At 37.2% G+C, this 22,287-nt stretch overlaps 2 protein-coding genes and 1 pseudogene across 2 annotated transcripts; 2 read left to right on the forward strand and 1 right to left on the reverse strand.

Moving 5' to 3' along the window:
• Positions 1–2,056: 2,056 nt before the first annotated feature.
• On the reverse strand, positions 2,057–3,320 carry LOC146719936 (small subunit ribosomal RNA; annotated as a pseudogene).
• A 2,763-nt stretch (positions 3,321–6,083) lies between these two features.
• Positions 6,084–12,146, forward strand: LOC146719937 (uncharacterized). The gene is made up of 5 exons (XM_085489388.1): positions 6,084–6,128; positions 6,342–6,657; positions 8,371–11,039; positions 11,310–11,426; positions 12,141–12,146. The coding sequence occupies exons 1-5, from the start codon at positions 6,084–6,086 to the stop codon at positions 12,144–12,146; spliced, it is 3,153 nt and encodes a 1,050-aa protein (XP_085345514.1).
• Positions 12,147–12,394: 248 nt separating this feature from the next.
• Positions 12,395–14,384, forward strand: LOC114944387 (uncharacterized). The gene is made up of 3 exons (XM_085489387.1): positions 12,395–13,354; positions 13,446–13,940; positions 14,146–14,384. Exons 1-3 carry the CDS (start codon positions 13,144–13,146, stop codon positions 14,382–14,384), a joined length of 945 nt encoding a protein of 314 aa, XP_085345513.1. The 5' UTR covers positions 12,395–13,143.
• The last annotated feature ends 7,903 nt before the right edge of the window (positions 14,385–22,287 follow it).

Here is a 22,287-nt window from a genome sequence, read left to right on the forward strand (position 1 = left end):
GAACCAATAAAGTTTATATCAATAGAAAGGTTTTATAAATAAATAAACGACATTGTATTTGCCAAATATCTTTATTTATCGACCCGGACCCGTCAGTTTCCTTCTCCGTCCGATACTCTCAATCGAATCTCAAGCTCTCGCTTCCCTGGGTATAGCCGGCCTAGCAGTTGCCCATAAAACAAATAGAGAGCAGCTTCTTAAACGTCCACCGAGGTAGACGCGAGAGAAGACCGTCTTGTGCAGAAGGTAATTTATCGTTAGATGAATTATTGGACGTAACACTACCTTTGGATTTATTACGAGGGAGTCCTCCAGTAGATAAAAAAGATAATTCTTCCGAAGAATATGTACACAGATTGAGGGAAAGTTGGACAATATTCACAGAAGTGCTAGTCAGGTTTGAATCTTCATCTTTTCGTTCTAAAATACGACATGATCGTAAGCTAGGAAGATTAATTTTAATATTGGTCAAGAAGTATGGTTTTATAATCCTCATAGAGTAAAAGGCAAATCTCCTAAATTACAAAGTAATTGGGAGGGGCCTTATAAAATAATCAAAAGCTTAGCGATGTGGTTTTTGGAATCATAAGGTCAAATAAGCACAAATGTAAAATTGTGCATTCGGATAGATTAGCTCCTTTTTATAGTCGAAACTTGCATTAGAATCGGAACCCACGATAGGTTACTTGTACTTTTAATAAAATTGTGTATTCTTCAATTTTTCTGCCGTAAGATTTGTTTTTCAGGAAAATCTTATTTGGCAACAAAAAGAAAAAGGACCTGATGAAAATGAGAGAGATAAAAGGGATGAAGACTACCTCACAAAAAGGGACGAAGACTGCCTCACCCCCGTGGTTATTTTGATCCGTGGTTTTTCCCGGGGGCTTTGGGCAAATGCCGAGGCAGAGGTTGAGGAGTCCTTTAAAAGGGCGTTGGGTCCACGGAATGTTACCCCTCTCTTGCCTGAAGAATTTTTGGGACTTTGAGGAAAATTCCTGGAATCAATGAAGTCGATTGGACCCAAGATGGTGTGCAGTTCGTTGTACCTGGAACAGCAGTTCGGGGAGAACATGGAGTCACATCGGGGACTGTAATTCGGCGAGGTTCCTGTAAGGAATTGTTCTGGATCTGTCCTATTGAATTAATTGTCGGGACGACAATTTTGAAGAGGAGGGGGCAAGTGTTATGTCCGTGTCCCGCCCGGTTTGACGATACATCCCTGTATTATACGATCGTCAGGATTTTCTATTAGGATCTTCTATCAGGGTCTTCTATCAGGGTCTTCTATCAGGATCTTCTATCGTCGCTAAGAAGCTGTTTATGTCTATCGATGCGTTTTGTTCTGGTCTAGCTGTCGTGCGGTGAGGACGTATCCTCTGACAGCTGATCGGCGGATATATTTGCATTAGGATTAATGCACGTAATATTATATTGTATCGCTACGGTTTATTGGCTTCTAATATTAAAGTTTATTGCTTTACTACGCGAGTGTATTCATTTCCGGCGTGTGAGAGTTTGAGTGCGCGCGACATTTCTTCGAGATAATCCAAAGGGTGGTCGCGGACGTAACAATATATTATAATAATATATGGGGGTCCTCTCGCTCGGCACTCGCGGTCGCACACCGTGTGTTCTCGGCACGCTGACCGCTGCCCCGCGACAACGGGGAGGGCGCGCGTCGACGAACGTCGTGGGTGCTGCACACACGCGTGCGCGGGCATAGGTTACCACCGGTTCGCGCTCAACGCCGAATCGACGCTCTGTGTGTGTGTGGCCGGAGAATGGCACACACACGAGCGTGATCGCGAAGTGTCTCGCTCCGAATCGTCGTCGAACACCGCCGGGCGCGCTGCTCTGCTTGCCGACTACTTTCGGTCAGAGAGGCGCGACGGCGTCCGTCGTTATATCAAAACACAACAACAAATTCCGTCAAATCCGTTATTTTCTTTTCTCTGAGAGCGCCTTTTCAGCGCGTCCATTCAGTCGCCGACTGCTGCGAGCGCGCGTCTCTCCCAAAAGAGAGGACTCTCGACGCAGAGCAGGACCTCCGGAACGTTAATGATCCTTCCGCAGATTCACCTACGGAAACCTTGTTACGACTTTTACTTCCTCTAAATGATCAAGTTTGGTCATCTTCCCGGCAACATCGGCAATGCCGAGACATTGCCGCGCACCAGTCCAAAGACCTCACTAAATCATTCAATCGGTAGTAGCGACGGGCGGTGTGTACAAAGGGCAGGGACGTAATCAACGCGAGCTTATGACTCGCGCTTACTGGGAATTCCTCGTTCATGGGGAACAATTGCAAGCCCCAATCCCTAGCACGAAGGAGGTTCAGCGGGTTACCCGGGCCTTTCGGCCAGGGAACACACGCTGATTCCTTCAGTGTAGCGCGCGTGCGGCCCAGAACATCTAAGGACATCACAGACCTGTTATTGCTCAATCTCGTGCGGCTAGAAGCCGCCTGTCCCTCTAAGAAGATTTGTTTGTACGTTGGTAGTAAAAACCCGCCAGCCGAAGCCGGGGGCCTTCGCGATACCATAAAGTACGCCTATTTAGCAGGCTAGAGTCTCGTTCGTTATCGGAATTAACCAGACAAATCGCTCCACCAACTAAGAACGGCCATGCACCACCACCCACCGAATCAAGAAAGAGCTATCAATCTGTCAATCCTTCCGGTGTCTGGGCCTGGTGAGGTTTCCCGTGTTGAGTCAAATTAAGCCGCAGGCTCCACTCCTGGTGGTGCCCTTCCGTCAATTCCTTTAAGTTTCAGCTTTGCAACCATACTTCCCCCGGAACCCAAAAGCTTTGGTTTCCCGGAAGCTGCCCGCCGAGTCATCGGAGGAACTTCGGCGGATCGCTAGCTGGCATCGTTTATGGTTAGAACTAGGGCGGTATCTGATCGCCTTCGAACCTCTAACTTTCGTTCTTGATTAATGAATGAGGAAGAGAATGAGAGCGTTGCGGAAGTGAGTGAGATAGCGTGTATGAGAGTAATTGGTGCGAGACTCCGTAAATTCCTGTTTACGGAGACGAACAAAATTTCAAAGAGTGCGAGTGAGAAAATACTGGACATTGTGGGAGAATATGAGGAACAGCCCTCACAGCACCGAACATTGCAGTAAAATTATAGGGAGGTTACAACCTTACATATTTAATAATCAATGTTACTGGTATATACCACTAACCTTACAATATAATCTTACGTTATAATATTATCGGAAGATTAATGGAACTTTATTTCAATATTTCAGTAATCTTACACGCAATTATGAAAATGAGATAATTGCGTGAAGATTACTGAAATATTGAAACAAGATTTCATTAATCTTTTGACAATATTATAATGTAAGATTATATTGTAAGGTTGTTGGTATATACTACTAACCTTACAATATAATCTGACATTATAATGTTGTCGGAAGATTAATGGAACTTTATTTCAATATTTCAGTAATCTTCACGCAGTTATCTCATTTTTCGGGAATACTAAAAATACGTAATATAAAACTATAAAATATCTTTTAAAATATTTATTAAATTTGATGTTTGCACATTTTCATATTTTCAAAATTATTTATTTATTAAAAATTTTAATTAAATTGAATTATAAAAATAATATATTATAAAATATTTTATTATAATATATTATAAAATAAGTTTAATTCTCTAGGGGTGTTAGGGGGGTTCTATGGATTAAAAATCTCAAGTAATTTAAGAGATTAATTCATATATTAAGTCTTGGTAGTAGACCAAGAAAAATATGTGCCTTGTGCACAATTATTTAATTTCAACGAAAAAATTAATTTTGATGAAATACACGCATTATAATATCCGCGTTCGGCTCTTAAGGCCATTTTCACTTGTATTTATTTATAAAATAAGTATTTCTTCGTATTTATGTTTGATAAATTTTCAACATTTTATAATTGTCATATTTATAATTATTTTATATTTATTTGAAAAAATATTTATTTTGTTTTAACTTTGTTATTCAAATTGCGCGCCAATTAATTTATTGAGCGCGCCAATTATAGCCATTCTGAACTACTTTCCTTTCTTTCTAATGTGACAATTTTGTTATAATCGGACAAAGCACGTTTGAGGAAAAGAATACTTCGTATTTTGTGCATTATTTTGAGTGTGTGCATCGGTTCAACTCATCTGTGCATCTCTTCAATCATCATACTATATAAAAACTGGGTAATAAATAAAAATTGTATAAATATTTAACTATATATAGATTTATGTATATTAAGAGGTTAAGTTAAGTTAGATTATCGTGCTTTCGGTATCTATAATAGCAGTATAATATTTATTATAATTATTTATTTATTATAAATAGTTTATTTTATTATAAATGTTTATAATGAATAGAATACATAAATATAAAATATATTCTAAGGGTCATCTTAGGCGTTTAGCTAAAATTGAGGCAGATTCGTATTCTTTTAGTAGAAGCAGTTCATTATTACAAGCACAAACTTTGCCTTGCAATAGTTCTATGAATACAGATATAGAATGTAATAAAGAAAATACTGCAAATATGAGAAATATAAATGATGAAGTTACTTTTATATCACTAAATGAAAACAATGTAAATGACAACATATCGCAATCAAATTTAATTGAACATTTACATGAGTCCTTAGAAGCAATAAGCACAGATAATAATTTTTATTCTGAAACTATGAGTGATGAGTCTTTAAATAAAAATAAAAATTTCAAACAATCTGTAGCTGCATGGGCAATAAAATATGGAATCACACACTCTGCGCTGACACCACTGTTAGAAATTTTAAATTCTTATACAAATACTAAATTTCCAAAGGACTCTAGAACTCTTTTACAAACTCCCAGAAATATTACCGAGGTTATTGAAATGGGCAATGGTCAATATTGTCACTTTGATATTAAAAGTATTGTGGAAAAAATGATAATGGATATAAGAAAAAGTGGTAAACAAATTTCTGTACTAGATTTATTAATAAATATTGATGGCATGACTATATCTCGGTCTTCAAACGGTTGTTTTTGGCCTATTCTTGTATCGGAAAATCTGTGTGATAAAGTATATATTGCAGGACTGTATTATGGATATACAAAACCAAAAGATCCCAATGAATTTTTAAAAAGATTTGTATCAGATATAAAGCCATTAATAATAACAGGAATTAGTGTCAATGAAATAACAGTCATAGTAAATTTAAGTGCATTGATTTGCGATACACCAGCAAAATCATTTGTTCTTTCAGTAAAAAGTCATACAGGATTTTCTAGCTGTACAAAATGTATCATAAGAGGTGAATGGCATGGACGTGTATGTTTTCCAGGAATAAATAAAAATAGCTTACGTACTGATTCAGAACTGGCAGATAATAAATACATGGGAGAATATCAGCAAGGAGAATGTATATTAAAGGAAATAGACAATTTTGGATTAGTTTCTTGTGTGCCACTTGATTATATGCATTTAGTATGTTTAGGGGTGATGCGAAAATTAATAAGTTTATGGTTGAAACATGTATTTCCAAAAAGAATAGCTAATACCTTCTGTGAACGAGTTTCTCGATTACTCAAAAATATAAGATCAACAGTTCCATTAGAATTTAATAGAAGACCTAGATCTCTGAAAGATTATAAACAGTGGAAAGCTACAGAATTTAGAACTTTTCTTTTATATTGTTTGGGAAAAAATTAAATTTCCGTGATCCCCCGCGCGCCTTCGATATACGCTCCTGAGAGCTCTCTGTAATTGTGTACATCGACAGTTTGTTATTGCGTCCACAAGGGCGAAGCGCCGAATTAGGAGAGAGTTTCCGCGTCTTTAAAAAGGAGCGATGCGGCACGGAAGGCGAGTCTGGTACGACGAGCCGTCCGGTAAACCCGAGAAGAACATTTGTGATCCGAAGAATAAAAATTACGTATTCTTACTTAGAATAAAGAGACTAGTTCCTGCTATCTATCCTTGCCTATCGACGCAGTCCACAAGAGAGAACTAGGCGATAGCTCCGATAAAACCCAAAGGAGAAAATATACAAAACATGGTCCTTCGAGCCGGATCTGTGTCGAGAAGTTAACGGATGGATTCAAACAAGATACACGTGCAAGCAGTGCAACTACTTCAAGTGAGCCATTCAACAATTGCGCTACATTCCGAGTAAAAATTTCCGTACGACAAGGAAGTATTTCGACTCACGTACATACGTTCTCCATTTCAACACCGTGTTTACCTTACAAGGTCGAGCTCTGCAAGACAATAGATCGAAATGGACAAGGCAATATTTGCGTTCGATACGAATTTACGTTATTTAACGAACTCAATAACGAATTTCCAAAAGCTTGGAGTTGATAATCAAACTCATGCCATCACTAAAGGACGATTTCAACTCTTGCAAAATTACTGGAATAAATGCCAGGAGAATGCCGCTATCATTGAGGCAGTAGCAACCGACGCAGACGCGGCACAGCTTCCCTTCTTCAAGAGCAAGCTGCTAGACAAGGCGGAGGTCTCGTACATGCAAGCCTACGACTTCTTTCAAGAAAAACTCGAGGCATTCAACGTCGCTTCAATTTCCATTCCTGTACCAACGGCGGCCGCAACGACGTCCATCAACGAGATCCGATTGCCGAAGATCAACTTGCCTTCTTTCTCCGGTAATGTAACCGAGTGGCTAACGTTTCGCGATTTGTTTCTTGCGCTCGTTAAAAATCGCCGTTCCATATCGCAAGTCGAGAAATTGCAATATTTATTATCCGCGGTTACTGGCGACGCTGCTAAGTTGATTTCCCATCTTTCTCTAACCGATAGTAATTTCGATGTTGCATGGAAGGAACTCACGAATCGTTACGAAAATCAACGCGTTATTATTGACGCATATTTCAAACGTTTATTTACCATTCCTAATGTTTCGTCTAACGATCTGTACGGGTTAAAACAATTACGCTCCAATTCATCGGAATCGATAAATGCTCTGCGTGCCTTGAAATGTTCTGTAGATGAATGGGATATGATTTTAGTCTACATTCTTGTACAAAAACTAGACAAATTGACGAGAAAAGATTGGGAAGTCAGCTTAGGTTCAGAGAGGAGATATCCTACGATGGAAAAACTATACGCGTTTCTAGATACACAAATTCGTTCGCTTGAGGCTGTATCCAAGGACGGAGATAACTCGAAGTCCGCCAACGGAAACTCATCCGAAAAGAGTTCCGGTGCTCGCTCGATTCCAAATGCGGCACGAAAAAATAATATAGTGCGTTCTCACCATACAAACACCGCGAGTACGTGCGCTCTTTGTTCCGAAACACATCGTTTAATGCATTGCGAGAAATTTCAAGCGTTAAGCATTTCGCATCGACTAGAGTTTGTTCAAAAAAATAATATATGCAAAAATTGTTTGACCAAAGGTCATTACGTTTCGAATTGTCGTAGTTCCTTTACTTGCTTGAAATGTAAAAGACAACATCATACTTTGTTACACGAGAATTCAAGGTCAAGTTTAACGACAACAACAGACTCTGGACAATGCGATAACGCGTCCAACGTACATTCACACGTGAACGCGGGAGTTAAACCAGTGCTCCTGGCTATCGCATGTGTTTGTATAGGATCAGAAAACGGTCGACATGTTTACACGCGAGCACTAATCGATCAAGGTTCCGATGCCACATTCGTTTCGTCACGAGTCGCTCAAATGTTGAGAACTCGCTTAATTTCAACACGCGTAAAGGTATCTGGCATCGGTGACACTACGTCTAATTGCGTTCAACATGCCGTCTCTATTTCTATCAGCGCGACTAATAAAAATGATACGATTCTTCATACCAAAGCATTGGTCGTTCCAAAAATTACAGCGTACATTCCACCTCATTTCCAATTACAAGAGATTCCGTTTCTTTCCAAATTGAATCTAGCCGATCCAAATCCAAGCTCAAATGATGCAATCAGAGTACTTCTCGGGGCCGAATTATACGGTTCAATTATGATGGGTGGCTTAATGAAAGCTTCTAACGATGCTACACTTGCGCAAGAAACGATATTCGGGTGGATCATTTCGGGTCCTATTTCAAACCAAAAAAATAGCCAAAGAATTCACGTTCACCAAGCAACTTCTGGCAATCTCGATTTCGAACTCCGACGTTTTTGGGAGCTGGAAGAAATTCCAACGACACACGCTCTCTCAAAGGAAAATCTTCGTTGCAACTTACATTTTCAAGAGACACATATGCGCGATTCTTCAGGGCGCTATGTTGTCCGCTTACCCTTCAAGTCTGGTCCTCCGATAAAAATCGGCGAGTCAAGGTCAGTAGCTACGCGTTCACTCGCGCAACTAGAGCGACGTTTAGCCAATTCTCGGGAAATTTCAGGGCAATACGTCGACTTTCTTAACGAGTATGAAGAGCTCGGGCATATGCAAAAAATCGAAAACGTGCAACGCTTCTTTCAACCGACGTTTCTACCTCATCATCCAGTTATTCGCGAGGACAATACTACAACCAAACTTCGTGTAGTGTTTAATGCCTCGGCAAATACCTCGAATAACACTTCTTTGAATGACCATCTTATGATTGGTCCAAAGTTGCAAGCCGATCTTCCGGCGATTATTCTTCAATGGCGTTTGTACAAATACGTTTTTTCCGCTGATATTCAGCAAATGTTTCGACAAATACAGATTCATTCAGACGATCGCCAATATCAATTAATATTGTGGCGTACGATTCCGAACGAGCCAGTCCATACTTATTCATTAAATACCGTTACTTATGGTACTGCCTGCGCGCCTTATCTCGCCCAACGCGTGCTCAAACAACTTTCAATCGACGAGAGTTCGCGTTTTCCACTAGCTCAAGCAATTTTGCAAAATGAAATATACGTTGACGATGTCCTATCCGGAGGCGATGATAAACCATCCACGATTAAAAAACGCGACCAACTAATCGGCTGTTTACTAAGCGCAGGCATTCATCTCAGAAAATGGGCCAGCAACGATTTTGAAATTCTACAAGATATAAATCCTGCGAATCACGGTCTAGCAAGTTCCAAGCCTTTCCAAGAAGGTGAACAATTAAAAATACTCGGTATTCATTGGACACCTTGCGATGATAATTTTTCCTTTGAAATAAAATTCCGTCCACCATCTACCGACATTTCGAAACGACAAATCCTTTCGACGATAGCGAAAATATTCGATCCCCTCGGATGGGTGTCTCCGATCACGATATCTCTCAAAATTCTACTGCAAAAACTGTGGAAATTTTCCTACGGATGGGATGATATTCTTCCTGCGGAAATAACAACCGAATGGAATGCTTTTTGCGAAAAGATGTTACACTTGACGACTCTGCAAGTTCCTCGTTGGTTAGGCTTCGAGCGTAACATTCAGTGCTTGCATTTACACGGCTTTTGCGACGCTTCATCTAAAGCCTATGCAGCGGTAGTCTATTCAAAAATTGTCACGAATTCTGGCGATAGTCATGTTCGACTTCTTCTATCAAAAACCAAGGTTGCTCCGATTAAAACGATTTCGATTCCACGACTCGAGCTCTGTGCGGCTCAGCTGCTAGCACGCTGTATTTCGTTTACTATTGACGCGATGAAATTGCAAAACATTCCTGTGTTTTGCTGGAGTGACTCGACAATCGTATTAGCATGGTTGCAAAAGGCTCCATCAGATTTAAAAGTATTTGTAGCTAACAGAGCGTCTTCTATTCAAACGAAGCTTCCTACGGCGACATGGCTGCATGTGCCAACAGAAGATAATCCCGCAGATTGCGCATCGCGCGGCATAAATCCAGCTCAGCTAACGCCTTCCAGTTCCTGGTGGAACGGCCCGGCATGGCTGAAATTTAACGAGGATAATTGGCCAGTTCAATCTACGATAAGTTGCACCGAAGATGATTCCGAATTGAAAGCGTCAAATGCAGTCCACTCGCATCATTCAAATCGAGCGGAACTTTTTGAATCCTTCAATCATATCTCCACGTGGCCACGCTTACTACGGGTCACCGCATACGTCCTTCGGTTCAAGTTTCGAACGAGAGTCCCAGATGTTGCTCAAGGTCTCTCTATTTTGCAAGTCGATGAAATAAAAACCGCGCACAGATTCTGGATTAAACAAATGCAAACGGAATACTTTTCAAAAGAAATCGTCGCTTTCAAAGCCAAGTCGAGGTTACCAGTTCGATGCTCCATCCATTCTCTCGATCCGTTCCTGGATCCCTCCGGTATCCTACGCGTGGGTGGTCGACTTCAACTGTCTGACCTTTCATATGATCGTAAATTTCCGATTCTACTTCCAAAGCATTACCTTTCTAAGCTCATTATCGATCAAATTCATAAGGATACACTTCACGGCGGTGTACAGTTAATGCTTCGCACGTTGCGAGAACAATATTGGATTCTGGGGGCGCGAAGCATGGTAAAAGGTTGTATCCGCAATTGCGTGACATGTACTCGGCATCGCGCCATAACCGGCGTACAATTTATGGCCGACCTTCCTACATTTAGAGTAATTCCGTCCCGTCCATTTTGCCATACGGGACTTGATTACGCCGGCCCTTTCGCAATTCGAGACGCTTCCGGCCGCGGACGTAAGTCGCACAAAACATACATCTCGCTATTTGTTTGTCTCGCTACACGAGCTATACACTTAGAGCTCGTTCATGATTATTCCACGGCTGCGTTTCTCGCATCTTTCGAACGGTTCGTAGCGCGTCGTGGCATTCCATCCGATCTTTATTCCGACAACGCGACTACCTATCAAGGCGCGGATCGCGAACTTGTTACAGCGATCCGACAAACTCAAGCCGACGTAGATCTGCAGGCGAAGTTCGCGTCAAAGCCAGTTCAATGGCATTTCATTCCGCCTTCTGCCCCTCATTTTGGGGGCATGTGGGAGGCAGGTGTTAAGAGTGTTAAGCACCATTTGCGACGTATACTTGGTTCCTGCACACCTACGGTCGAAGAGTTCACCACGCTTTTATGTAACATCGAAGCATGTTTGAATTCGCGCCCGATCGCCGCACTTCATGACGATGTAAATTCTTGCAATGCGCTCACACCAGGGCATTTTTTAATTGGTAGCGCCATTAAATCGATTCCGAGTCCGAGCGTCTTACATATCTCCGAGTCACGACTCGATCGATGGCAATTAATGCGTGCGAAATACGAGCAATTTTGGAAATTGTGGAGTCTTGACTACTTGAACACCTTGCAGCAGCGTTTTAAATGGCAGAATCGATCTGATGAATTTCGCATAAACGATATTGTTCTAATAAAAAATCCTAATTTACCTCCCTGCAGATAGGAACTTGCGAGAATCATCGAATGTAAGCCTGACAAGGATGGCCTGGTGCGAGTTGCTCAGGTCAAGACCGCGTCTTCTACTTTTGTAAGACCTATTGTTAAACTCTGTAAATTGCCGGTAAGTCCAGACGGTTCAGCGTAATCTAAATTCTGCAGGTTGTCTCCAATGATTGCAGTTCAATGTGTAAGGATTTACCCCTGACTGTCATTTGAATCCCTTGGCGATTCAACCCGAGGGGTATGTTTGGGAAAAAATTAAATTTCCGTGATCCCCGCGCGCCTTCGATATACGCTCCTGAGAGCTCTCTGTAATTGTGTACATCGACAATTTGTTATTGCGTCCACAAAGGCGAAGCGCCGAATTAGGAGAGAGTTTCCGCGTCTTTAAAAAGGAGCAATGCGGCACGGAAGGCGAGTCTGGTACGACGAGCCGTCCGGTAAACCCGAGAAGAACATTTGTGATCCAAAGAATAAAAATTACGTATTCTTACTTAGAATAAAGAGACTAGTTCCTGCTATCTATCCTTGCCTATCGACGCAGTCCACAAGAGAGAACTAGGCGATAGCTCCAAAAAACCCAAAGGAGAAAATATACAAAACATATATTTAGGGCCTATTGTTTTAAAAGATATATTAGACAGAGACATGTATAACCATTTTTTAACGCTTCATATTTCTATTTCAATATTATGTAATCAAACTTTTTGTGAGGAAAATTATTATTTAGATTATGTTCAAAATTTATTGAAACACTTTGTTGATTCTTTTGCAAAATTATATGATAAAGCACATGTATCTCATAATATACATAATTTACTACATCTTGTTGCAGATGTAAGAAAATTTGAAATATTAGATAACTTTAGTTGCTTTAGGTTTGAAAATTATATGTCAACAATTAAAAAACTATTGAGAAAAGGAGACAAACCATTACAACAAATTTCAAAAAGATTTGGTGAAATTGAAAATATAAATAAAACATTTAAAGAAAATACTCTGAATTATGAAATAAGAGGTTTTGAATTATATTTAGATAATAAACATTTTGATGGCCCTTTAGAAAACAATATTAAGAATATTAAAAATCAATATAAAATGTTGTGTAATTTATTATATACAATCCGCTGTGATAAAAGAAATAATTGCTGCATATTAGAAAATGGAGAGTACATAGAAATAGAAAATATTATTCAGAGTAAAGATATATATTTGTGATTGGGAAAAAACTATTAAATGTAAAAGTTTTATATGATGTACCTATTCAGTCTTCACTTTTACAAATAAATATTGTAAATGAAAATTATGAAAATCAAACTTTAAAAGCATGGGACATAAATTATATAGCAGCAAAAGCTTGGAAAATTCCGTATGGCGATCAGTTTGTTATATGCCCCTTAATACATACATTTAAAAATAATTTATCTAATAATAATAGATAATATATATAACTATAATAGTTATAGTATAAATAAGAATGCTACCGGAAACACGAGCGAAATTTTCAAATCGAGAATCCTCGCCATACGGAGGTTTTCGATTGGATAGTCTTGCTCGCATTTCCGATAACGCTCTTATCCGCGCTTTACTTGTAAATATAAAAATTATAAATATATTTCATTAATATATATAAGTTATAAATATGAATGAGTTATAAAATCAGCATAGTTTAAGTGTGTATATATATACGAGTATAGAGTTCGAAGAATTGTTATAATTATTATTTATATAGTCCCGTTTGTTTATTTCTAAAAAATAAAATTTTTAGTTTATTCTGATCTTCTATATTACGTGTGATTCTATCTTCACAAAACTTATAATATCTACTTTAAGCAGAAATGGCCACCTCGAAAATCTACATTGTCGTAGAATTTGATGATGGCCTGGCAATAGTACCTTCATGTTGGTTAAACGAGAGTGAAATGAAATGTGCTTATCCCACTTTTCGGGATCCAACAAAAATAAAAAAGGCTGTTGCATCACAATTATCTCCTGAAGATAACTCAAACTGGAAAAAATATGATGTTATAAAAATCTTCTATAGAACAAGTTAGATTTATTTTTCAAAAATTCGATTATGTACATTATTTATAAGTATGTCGATTTTAAATATCCTTTTTATGTCTATCTATATTTTCAGATTTATATGAAAAAGCAAAAGAGAAGCTACTTATTGCTGAAAATATGTCAGATTTGACGGCTGACGAAAGCACAGAAAATGATGACAAAAGATGCGTCAAAGAAAAAAAATCAAGACATATGCGAGCTAAAAAAATTTTTTCTTCGTCAGAAGAGTGTGAATTTGATTCTGACGTTAGTGAGAAAACAACCAAATTATTACCCTTTCCTAAACTTACAAAAAAATCTTGTGTCACGAACAATAAAAAGATTTCTGCAAGTCAATTAGCTTCACCGCCATCAATACATATAGAACGCTCAAAATCTGAATGCCAAATCAGTTCTGCTAAGCATAATAAAAGTTTAGATAAAGAAGCGACAATAAATGATAGATACACAACAGAACGGAGATATTGTGACAATCTATCAGATGAAAATGGCAACTCGAAAATGACTGAGAAAGATAAAAATATCATGTGTACTGGAAGTAAAAACTTATTAATAACTGCAGAAAATGGTTAATATTTTAACAAATTTTTTGAAAATATTTATGTATATTCAAAATTATTAGTTTATTACATCAGTATTTATTATATATAATAAGAGATAATAAGTGCGCACGAATCTTTTATTACCATAGCAAAATAATTACAACATAGCGATCAAAAAAGCACTTTAGTTATTTTGCATTTTTAATTTATTTAATTTTTTAATGTTTTTAGAATTTCAAAAAGAGGTTATAAGAAAATTACAATTATTGCTTAACAAAATGACTGCTCTAGAAAATAGAATGATATTGCTAGAAACATCAAACATTATGCGGCATAGGGAGGAAGAAACAGTCAACAATACTATATTATATGAGGAGTATGATCTTCCATTACAAAATATGCAAGCATTAGAACGATTAGAACAGCTATTAAAAACTAGCTCATTTGCAGATAAAATGGTAAATATGTAGTTTTATATATATAACATATTCATATATATATATATATATATATATATATAATTTGATATAAAAAAACTATTAATCTCGGCTCGAATTATTGTGTTACAATAAAAATAAAATCTCGACGGCAATCGGAGCCTATGCGGATGACATGCACAAAATTAATAAATTAAAATGAGATCTCAAGTCAAACTCATTTATTAAATTCTAAACGTTTCGACCCACTTCGGGTCTTCTTCAGTAGCTGCAAAATACAAAGAAACAAAAATAGAAGATAATCGGTACAATCAGAAAATTATAAAACTCGTATACATACAATCCGCAAATAAATTAAATATCATTCTCCTCCCTATTCAAACCGTCCGGCCGTCGGAGTGTCTCCCTAACGGTGACCATCGTCTGGAAGGAAGCGGAGCAGTGACTCCCTTACCAACACTAATCAACATGGTATAAATTAAACGTAGAACAATTCACAAGAATTAAAAATTAAGAACCGGAAAGAACACTCACCCCGACAGCAAAAACAGAGAGAAGACGATGCTACACGTGACACATCACTCTAACGACTGTGCGGTATTCTACCTCGACACAGTCGATACATATATACGCAAAAAACAAATATAAAAATAAAATATGAAAATAAAAATAAAAATAAAAACAACTAAACTAATCGGCACTCATGTCAAAAGTCTAACAAAAAAACCCGGCTATGTAAAATCACAAAGCTAGATTTTGGTAAATTTTTCTATTAACAGATCAAGATTCTCGTTTAATTTATCAGTGTCGCTATGTAAATTTAAACTATTCCTCTGACGTTTTATGTGGATCATTTCGGATATCAAACGTTTACCTAAAAAAGGCTCCTCGTCTAAGACTTTTACATCCTCCCAATTAAATTCATGGTTCAATAATCTATGTTCCGATATGACTGATAATTGTGACGCGTTTCTTTTTATGTTGTTGCGATGTTCTTTCATCCTAGTTTTCAACAATCTACCCGTCTGCCCTACGTACGACGCATCACAATCCATACAATCAATTTTATAAACTACATTATTATGGAGTTCTCTTGGTAACTTATCCTTGTGTACTTTAATGAATTTACGGAGACTGTTAATTGCTGTATATGATGGAATGACATCCAAATCACGTGTAATGTCCTCGATTCTCTTCGATACATTATTAATATACGGAATATTAAAGTACGAAACTTTTTTCTGCGTTAGAATCTTGTCATTGCATACATTTGCTCTATTGTTATGCAACTTATTATTATAGCGGAAGAACAACTTTTTTTTTAACCGCGCTTGTAATGTATGAAATATCAAATTGAGAGGATAATTATTAGACAAAAGAACTCCAATCATAGACTCAAAGTTAACTTTATGGAATTTCGGATGAGATAGCCAAAAAACTCTATCTATGAGGCTGATAATGGTGCCTTTTTTATGACAGAGAGGATGCTGCGATTCAAAATTTAAATATCTACCTGAATACGTCGGCTTATGAAACAAATCAAACTCAATGCTCCCATTATTTATAATAATGGTGACATCTAAAAAATTCAATCGGTTGTCAACCCCCTCCTCCATGGTGAACTGCAATCTAGGATGGAAAGAATTGAAAGTGTTTAAAACTATTTTAAGCATGGAGGGTGGGGCCGCCAACGCGATATCGTCAACATATCTAAAATAAAATGGAAATGACAATGGAATCGCAGCAATCGCTCTACTCTCCAAATCTTGCAACGTGATATCCGCAATAATCGGTGAAAGGGGGGAACCTATAGGCGTGCCAAAAGTCTGTTGATAACATACATTATTAAACATAAAATAAGTCGAGTTCATAATAAAACGAATTGCCAATAAAAATTCATCTTGTGGAATAATACACTCTTTTTCAATATACTCCCATCTGTTAATTAAACTATCAATAGCCATATCCAATGGTACGTTGGTGAACAATGATGTAACATCTAGTGAAACTAGCTTCACATCACTATCCACACATAAACCATTTAATTTGTTCACTAATTGGAAACTATCAGAAATAGCCGAATCAGGTTTCGGAATTGCCTTATATATTATCTTATGTAAAAATTTTGCCAAGTAATAAAAAGGTGTATTCCTAGATGACACGATGACACGTAAAGGGCAATTCGGTTTATGCACCTTCGGCAGACCATACGCTCTCGGTAAAACCCCGTCCGTGCAGTTCAGGGATTTATATGTTGTTGAAGAAATGTAATTCTTCGTTTTCCATCTAATTAAAATTCCGTGTAATTGATTAATTAGGTTCCTAGTCGGATCTTTTTTAACAACAGTATAAGTATCCCGGTCAGCCAGCAAATCACACATTTTGTCCATGTACATATCTCTGTTCATCGCAACCGTGATATTACCCTTATCCGCCTTCATAAATAAAATATCGGGATTGTCTTGGATGAATTTACCCGTCAATTTGTAAGCCTTACAAAAACTATTTTTTGTGTGAGCTTTTTCTGACATGGAAATATGGAATTTATTTATTATGGGAAAGGCTCTACTTCTGACTGCAGATCGTTTTTCCACAGGGAGTTTAAAAATATTTTGTTCCATATTTTTCAACAACTCTATGGTGGTTTTATCTTTGTCAAATACTGGCAGACAGAAATTCTCTCCTAACCGCAACAAATCTCGAATTTCATACGGTATCGATACGGATGATAAATTTAAAAACCATTTATCTCTTTTGTCAGCAACATCAGGATTTAAAGAAACAAAGGAAGTCGGGCTCAAGGAAACGCTGAGAGACTGAGACGGCCTTGACTCACATGGCCTTGAAGAAAATTCTTTCGTACACGTGTAATAATATTGGATAGGACGGATATTCCTATTATTGAATTTATTTTGTTTATCTAAGAGCCATCTAAATTTATCATCCAGTCGAACCCGCTCCTTATTATAAAAATAATGTAATGATTTGCTTTGCTCACCAAAAAACCCATCACAATAAAACACTGGGAGATCTATCATGATGTAACGAACGAGTTCATAAATATCTAATGTGACTTTGTGCTTCTGTCTATGAGCATCATAAATTTCATTTCTTAAAATGTCTTTAATAGTACGTCTTATAATAAATTTGTGTTTCAATACAGACTTATAATGATATAAATTATTAGCATAACGAGAAAGAAACATCAGATGAGACGGTGTAACATCCTGATTTAAACAATCTTTTAAAAATTTGATACGCAAGTTTAATCTAATCAGACTCTTATTTAATTTAATCCAATCCTTCAAATGTTTGACCGCGCTCCAATTAAAACTGTGTCCAACAAATTGGAAGAAATTCCTCAACGGACGCATTATTACAGCCAGCGTAAATTCAATATAAAAAAACTATTAATCTCGGCTCGAATTATTGTGTTACAATAAAAATAAAATCTCGACGGCAATCGGAGCCTATGCGGATGACATGCACAAAATTAATAAATTAAAATGAGATCTCAAGTCAAACTCATTTATTAAATTCTAAACGTTTCGACCCACTTCGGGTCTTTTTCAGTAGCTGCAAAATACCGAACTCCGAAATGATCCACATAAAACGTCAGAGGAATAGTTTAAATTTACATAGCGACACTGATAAATTAAACGAGAATCTTGATCTGTTAATAGAAAAATTTACCAAAATCTAGCTTTGTGATTTTACATAGCCGGGTTTTTTTGTTAGACTTTTGACATGAGTGCCGATTAGTTTAGTTGTTTTTATTTTTATTTTTATTTTCATATTTTATTTTTATATTTGTTTTTTGCGTATATATGTATCGACTGTGTCGAGGTAGAATACCGCACAGTCGTTAGAGTGATGTGTCACGTGTAGCATCGTCTTCTCTCTGTTTTTGCTGTCGGGGTGAGTGTTCTTCCCGGTTCTTAATTTTTAATTCTTGTGAATTGTTCTACGTTTAATTTATACCATGTTGATTAGTGTTGGTAAGGGAGTCACTGCTCCGCTTCCTTCCTGACGATGGTCACCGTTAGGGAGACACTCCGACGGCCGGACGGTTTGAATAGGGAGGAGAATGATATTTAATTTATTTGCGGATTGTATGTATACGAGTTTTATAATTTTCTGATTGTACCGATTATCTTCTATTTTTGTTTCTTTGTATTTTGCAGCTACTGAAGAAGACCCGAAGTGGGTCGAAACGTTTAGAATTTAATAAATGAGTTTGACTTGAGATCTCATTTTAATTTATTAATTTTGTGCATGTCATCCGCATAGGCTCCGATTGCCGTCGAGATTTTATTTTTATATAATTTTAGTTGATAATATTTCATATTTTAAATTAATAACGAATTTCTTCTTTTCTCTATCTTGTCTCTAGGTAAACACGCTGAAACAAGTGGGTGGAGTGAATTTGTCCAATATAATCCCAAATATGTTAAAAAAGTTACTAAGCGACCATTTTGCACAGACTTTCAGTTATTTAGGACAACGAAACAAGAAAAATTTTAGTGCTCTAAAATTATGCTCAATTGTGAAGAGTGAGTATTACATGAAACTCAAACAATCGATTCTGCCATATTCAAAACAACAAAACATAGACGAGACTATCCTTATTCACAAATTGTTCTTAAAATATTTGAGTTTATAGAATAGAGTATTTCTAGTACCAGATTTGATGCTTTCAATAATGAAGTTATATTTATTTTCATATTAACATAATAAAAATTTTCCATAAAAATATTTGTAAAAATATTATATCAATATAAAATTATTCAGGAAATACATATGTTAGTACATATTTATATAGAGTTACTAATTCACACACACACAATGCATAGTTTACACAAAAAAGTTAAATAAAAATCTCAAAAATAATAAGTTTAAATATAGTAATGCATAGTATAAAAAAATTTACTTATATGAAACACTATAAATATACATATATAATTAATGCATGAAATATCTCAATATATTTGTTCAGGAAATATATATACATATAACATTTGACATTATTATATATTAATATGACAATTTGTTGGATAAAATCCTTATATATGGTGACTTTTTAATATTCGACATATCTATATAACTGTATACATATAAACTCCAAATTAGAATTCTATTAAACCCGCACGAAAAAAAACTACAAGAATACGAAAAAATTACTGATACAATAATAGTTCTTCAATAATATATTATTGGTATACCAGTAATTTTTTCGTATGCTTGTAGTTTTTTTTCGTAAGGGAAGTCTGCTTGAAATTAATCGAAAAAATAATTTTATTATCCATTTTGTTGAAACTTAGTTTGCAAAAAGTTTTTTTTTCACTCTCTTTTTTTCTTGCAAACTACTGATAATATATATCTTGATATTTTCGTTTTTATATCAATATAACGTTTTATTTAAGAATTATTGTAGGAAAATATTTATGTAAGTAAATATTTATTTTTCATACATATATTTTAGTATCATTATAGTAATATCGATTTTTTCCCTATTTATAGGAGTGATACGAATTCATAAACCGGAATCAAGTGATACACAGATTGCTGAGTTAATATCGAGTTGGTTAATACACGCTAAGTGGCGAGTGCAAAGAGCAGAGTATGTATATAATATATATACCATATATATATATATATATATATATATATTGTTGCGTCCTCGGGACGCCTCTCGCTCAGTCACTCACACACAGTCACTCTCACTCGCGCGCGAAATAAAGACACTCGCATAATAGGGAAATGAACTTTAATATGAGGAACCAATACACGAAACCAATGAAATATAACAAATGGTTCCTCATATTAAAGTTCATTTCCCTATTATGCGAGTGTCTTTATTTCGCGCGCGAGTGAGAGTGACTGTGTGTGAGTGACTGAGCGAGAGGCGTCCCGAGACGCAACATTTTGGGGGCTCGTCCGGGATCAAAACCGAAAGAATCGCATCTTCCTGAGAGAACGCCAAAATGACGACTCAACATTCGCCGAAAGCGACGCGTTCCCGAACAACGATGAAGGAGATAGACGAGACGGATGCGTTGCAGACCGCACTGCGAGAACTACGAGAAATGCGGGCCGAACGAGAACATCAGCAAGCTCGCTTTGAGACTCTTCTCCGAGAGAAGGACGAACAGCGGCACCAGCTCGAATTGAGGATCTCCTCGCAGCAAACTAACCAGCTAAGTCCTTCTAATATAAGAGCTTCTGGGGATACACGACTGAATTTAGCTTGCGCGAGTACCGCGAGTGCCGCGATAGCCGCGAGTGCCATGATAAACGCGGGCGAGACGACCGGTGACTTTCGTGCGAAAACGGACTTAAAACTGAAGCCCGATACATTCGATGGAAGGGTTCCGCTGCGGGAGTTCCTCTCCCAATTTCTTTTGATAGCCGTCGCGAATAATTGGGATGAGAAAGCAAAAATGATTACTCTCGCTGCAAATTTAAGGGGAAAAGCTCGGTCCGTTTTAGAAAATGTTGAGAATTTTGAAGAATTAACATTCGCGGAATTAAAATCAAAATTAGAGTTGCTTTTTGAAGACGGAAACTTGACGCAAAATTATTACTATCTTTTTACGACACGGAAACAAAAATATGGAGAGGATTTCGCTTCCTTTGGAGCCGAACTTGAGAGACTGTCGCGTCTGGCTTACCCCGAATGTCCATATGCGGTCCGCGATAAAATAGCATGCGCGCAATTTGTCTCGGCATTAATAGACGGGTTTGTCAAAAGAACCCTTCAACTGGAGGGAATTACATCCTTAAATTTGGCTATAGAAAGAGCTAAGGCCATAAAATAATTCAGGGGGATAGTTTTGATAGAAAAAGAGACAATTTTAGTAACAAAGGAAATTACGGCAAAATAAGTCAAAATCATCAAAAGGGAGAGAGGAGCGACGCGCGAACCGATTCCAAAAAAAAGAAAAGCGAACGGTTTGACTCGAAAGGGAAAGCGCAAGCGAACAACTTTTCGGCCAAAGGGAAAGAATGTTGGTCTTGCGAGAAGATCGGACATTTGCGTTTTTAATGTCCTGAGGCGAAGGAAAACTAGAGGTAGTTGAATTTTTCGGGGAAAATTCAACTCTTACAGAAAACGCCCCGACGTCCGATTTTGTTGATCTCATTGATTGTAGTGTTAGAAGGATTTCTAAGAAAGATTCTTATTCGTATTTTGGTAGATTAAATAAAAAGGAGTGTCTTTTTAAAATAGATACAGGCTCTGATGTTTCCATATTAAATAGCAGATTCGGATCAATTTTGGCGACAACCGTCCAATAATGTAAAATGTATGACTTTGTATTACGGTCCAGCGACGTGGTTTTTGACTTTGAGTCCTAGTGAATGGAAATGGTCCGATTTGGGTGAATATTTACAAGATATGAATCCCGATAAAGAGAAGTTAGGCATCAGCGAACTAATCGCATACGATCCTGTAAGTACTTCTAGATTCAGGTGCATAGAATTCCAAGCCATGATTGATTTTATTTGTTTGTCCGATAATCCAATAGGAAAGGTTATTCATTACTTCTGGTGACTGGAATATCAACGTAGAAGTATCCAGCACATGCATTGTATGATTTGAATAAAAGATGCTTCAGTATTAGGAAAATCGCTGGATGAAGAAGTTGCTACGTTTATTCATTCAAAAATACGTAACGTGCGAAATTCCAGATGAAAATGTTTCGCCAACGTTGTACGATACGGGAATAAGTGATCAGAATCAAAAACATAACTCGTATTGCATGCGTACGAAAAAAACGGAAACTAATATATACAGAAAGTGTCGGTTCGAGTTTCCTCGGCCAGTGACTGAGAATTTCGTTTTAAGAGACGTTATCACTTCGATAGTCGGTAGAAAAAATTTACGCAGTAAGAGCAGATTGTACGATCTTTCTCGCAAGGAGTCGGAAAGGTTTAT

The sequence above is a fragment of the Nylanderia fulva genome, unplaced genomic scaffold, assembly GCF_048542155.1.
Source record: "Nylanderia fulva isolate GAGA-0341 unplaced genomic scaffold, ASM4854215v1 Scaffold810, whole genome shotgun sequence".
Classification (NCBI taxonomy): Eukaryota; Metazoa; Arthropoda; class Insecta; order Hymenoptera; family Formicidae; genus Nylanderia; species Nylanderia fulva.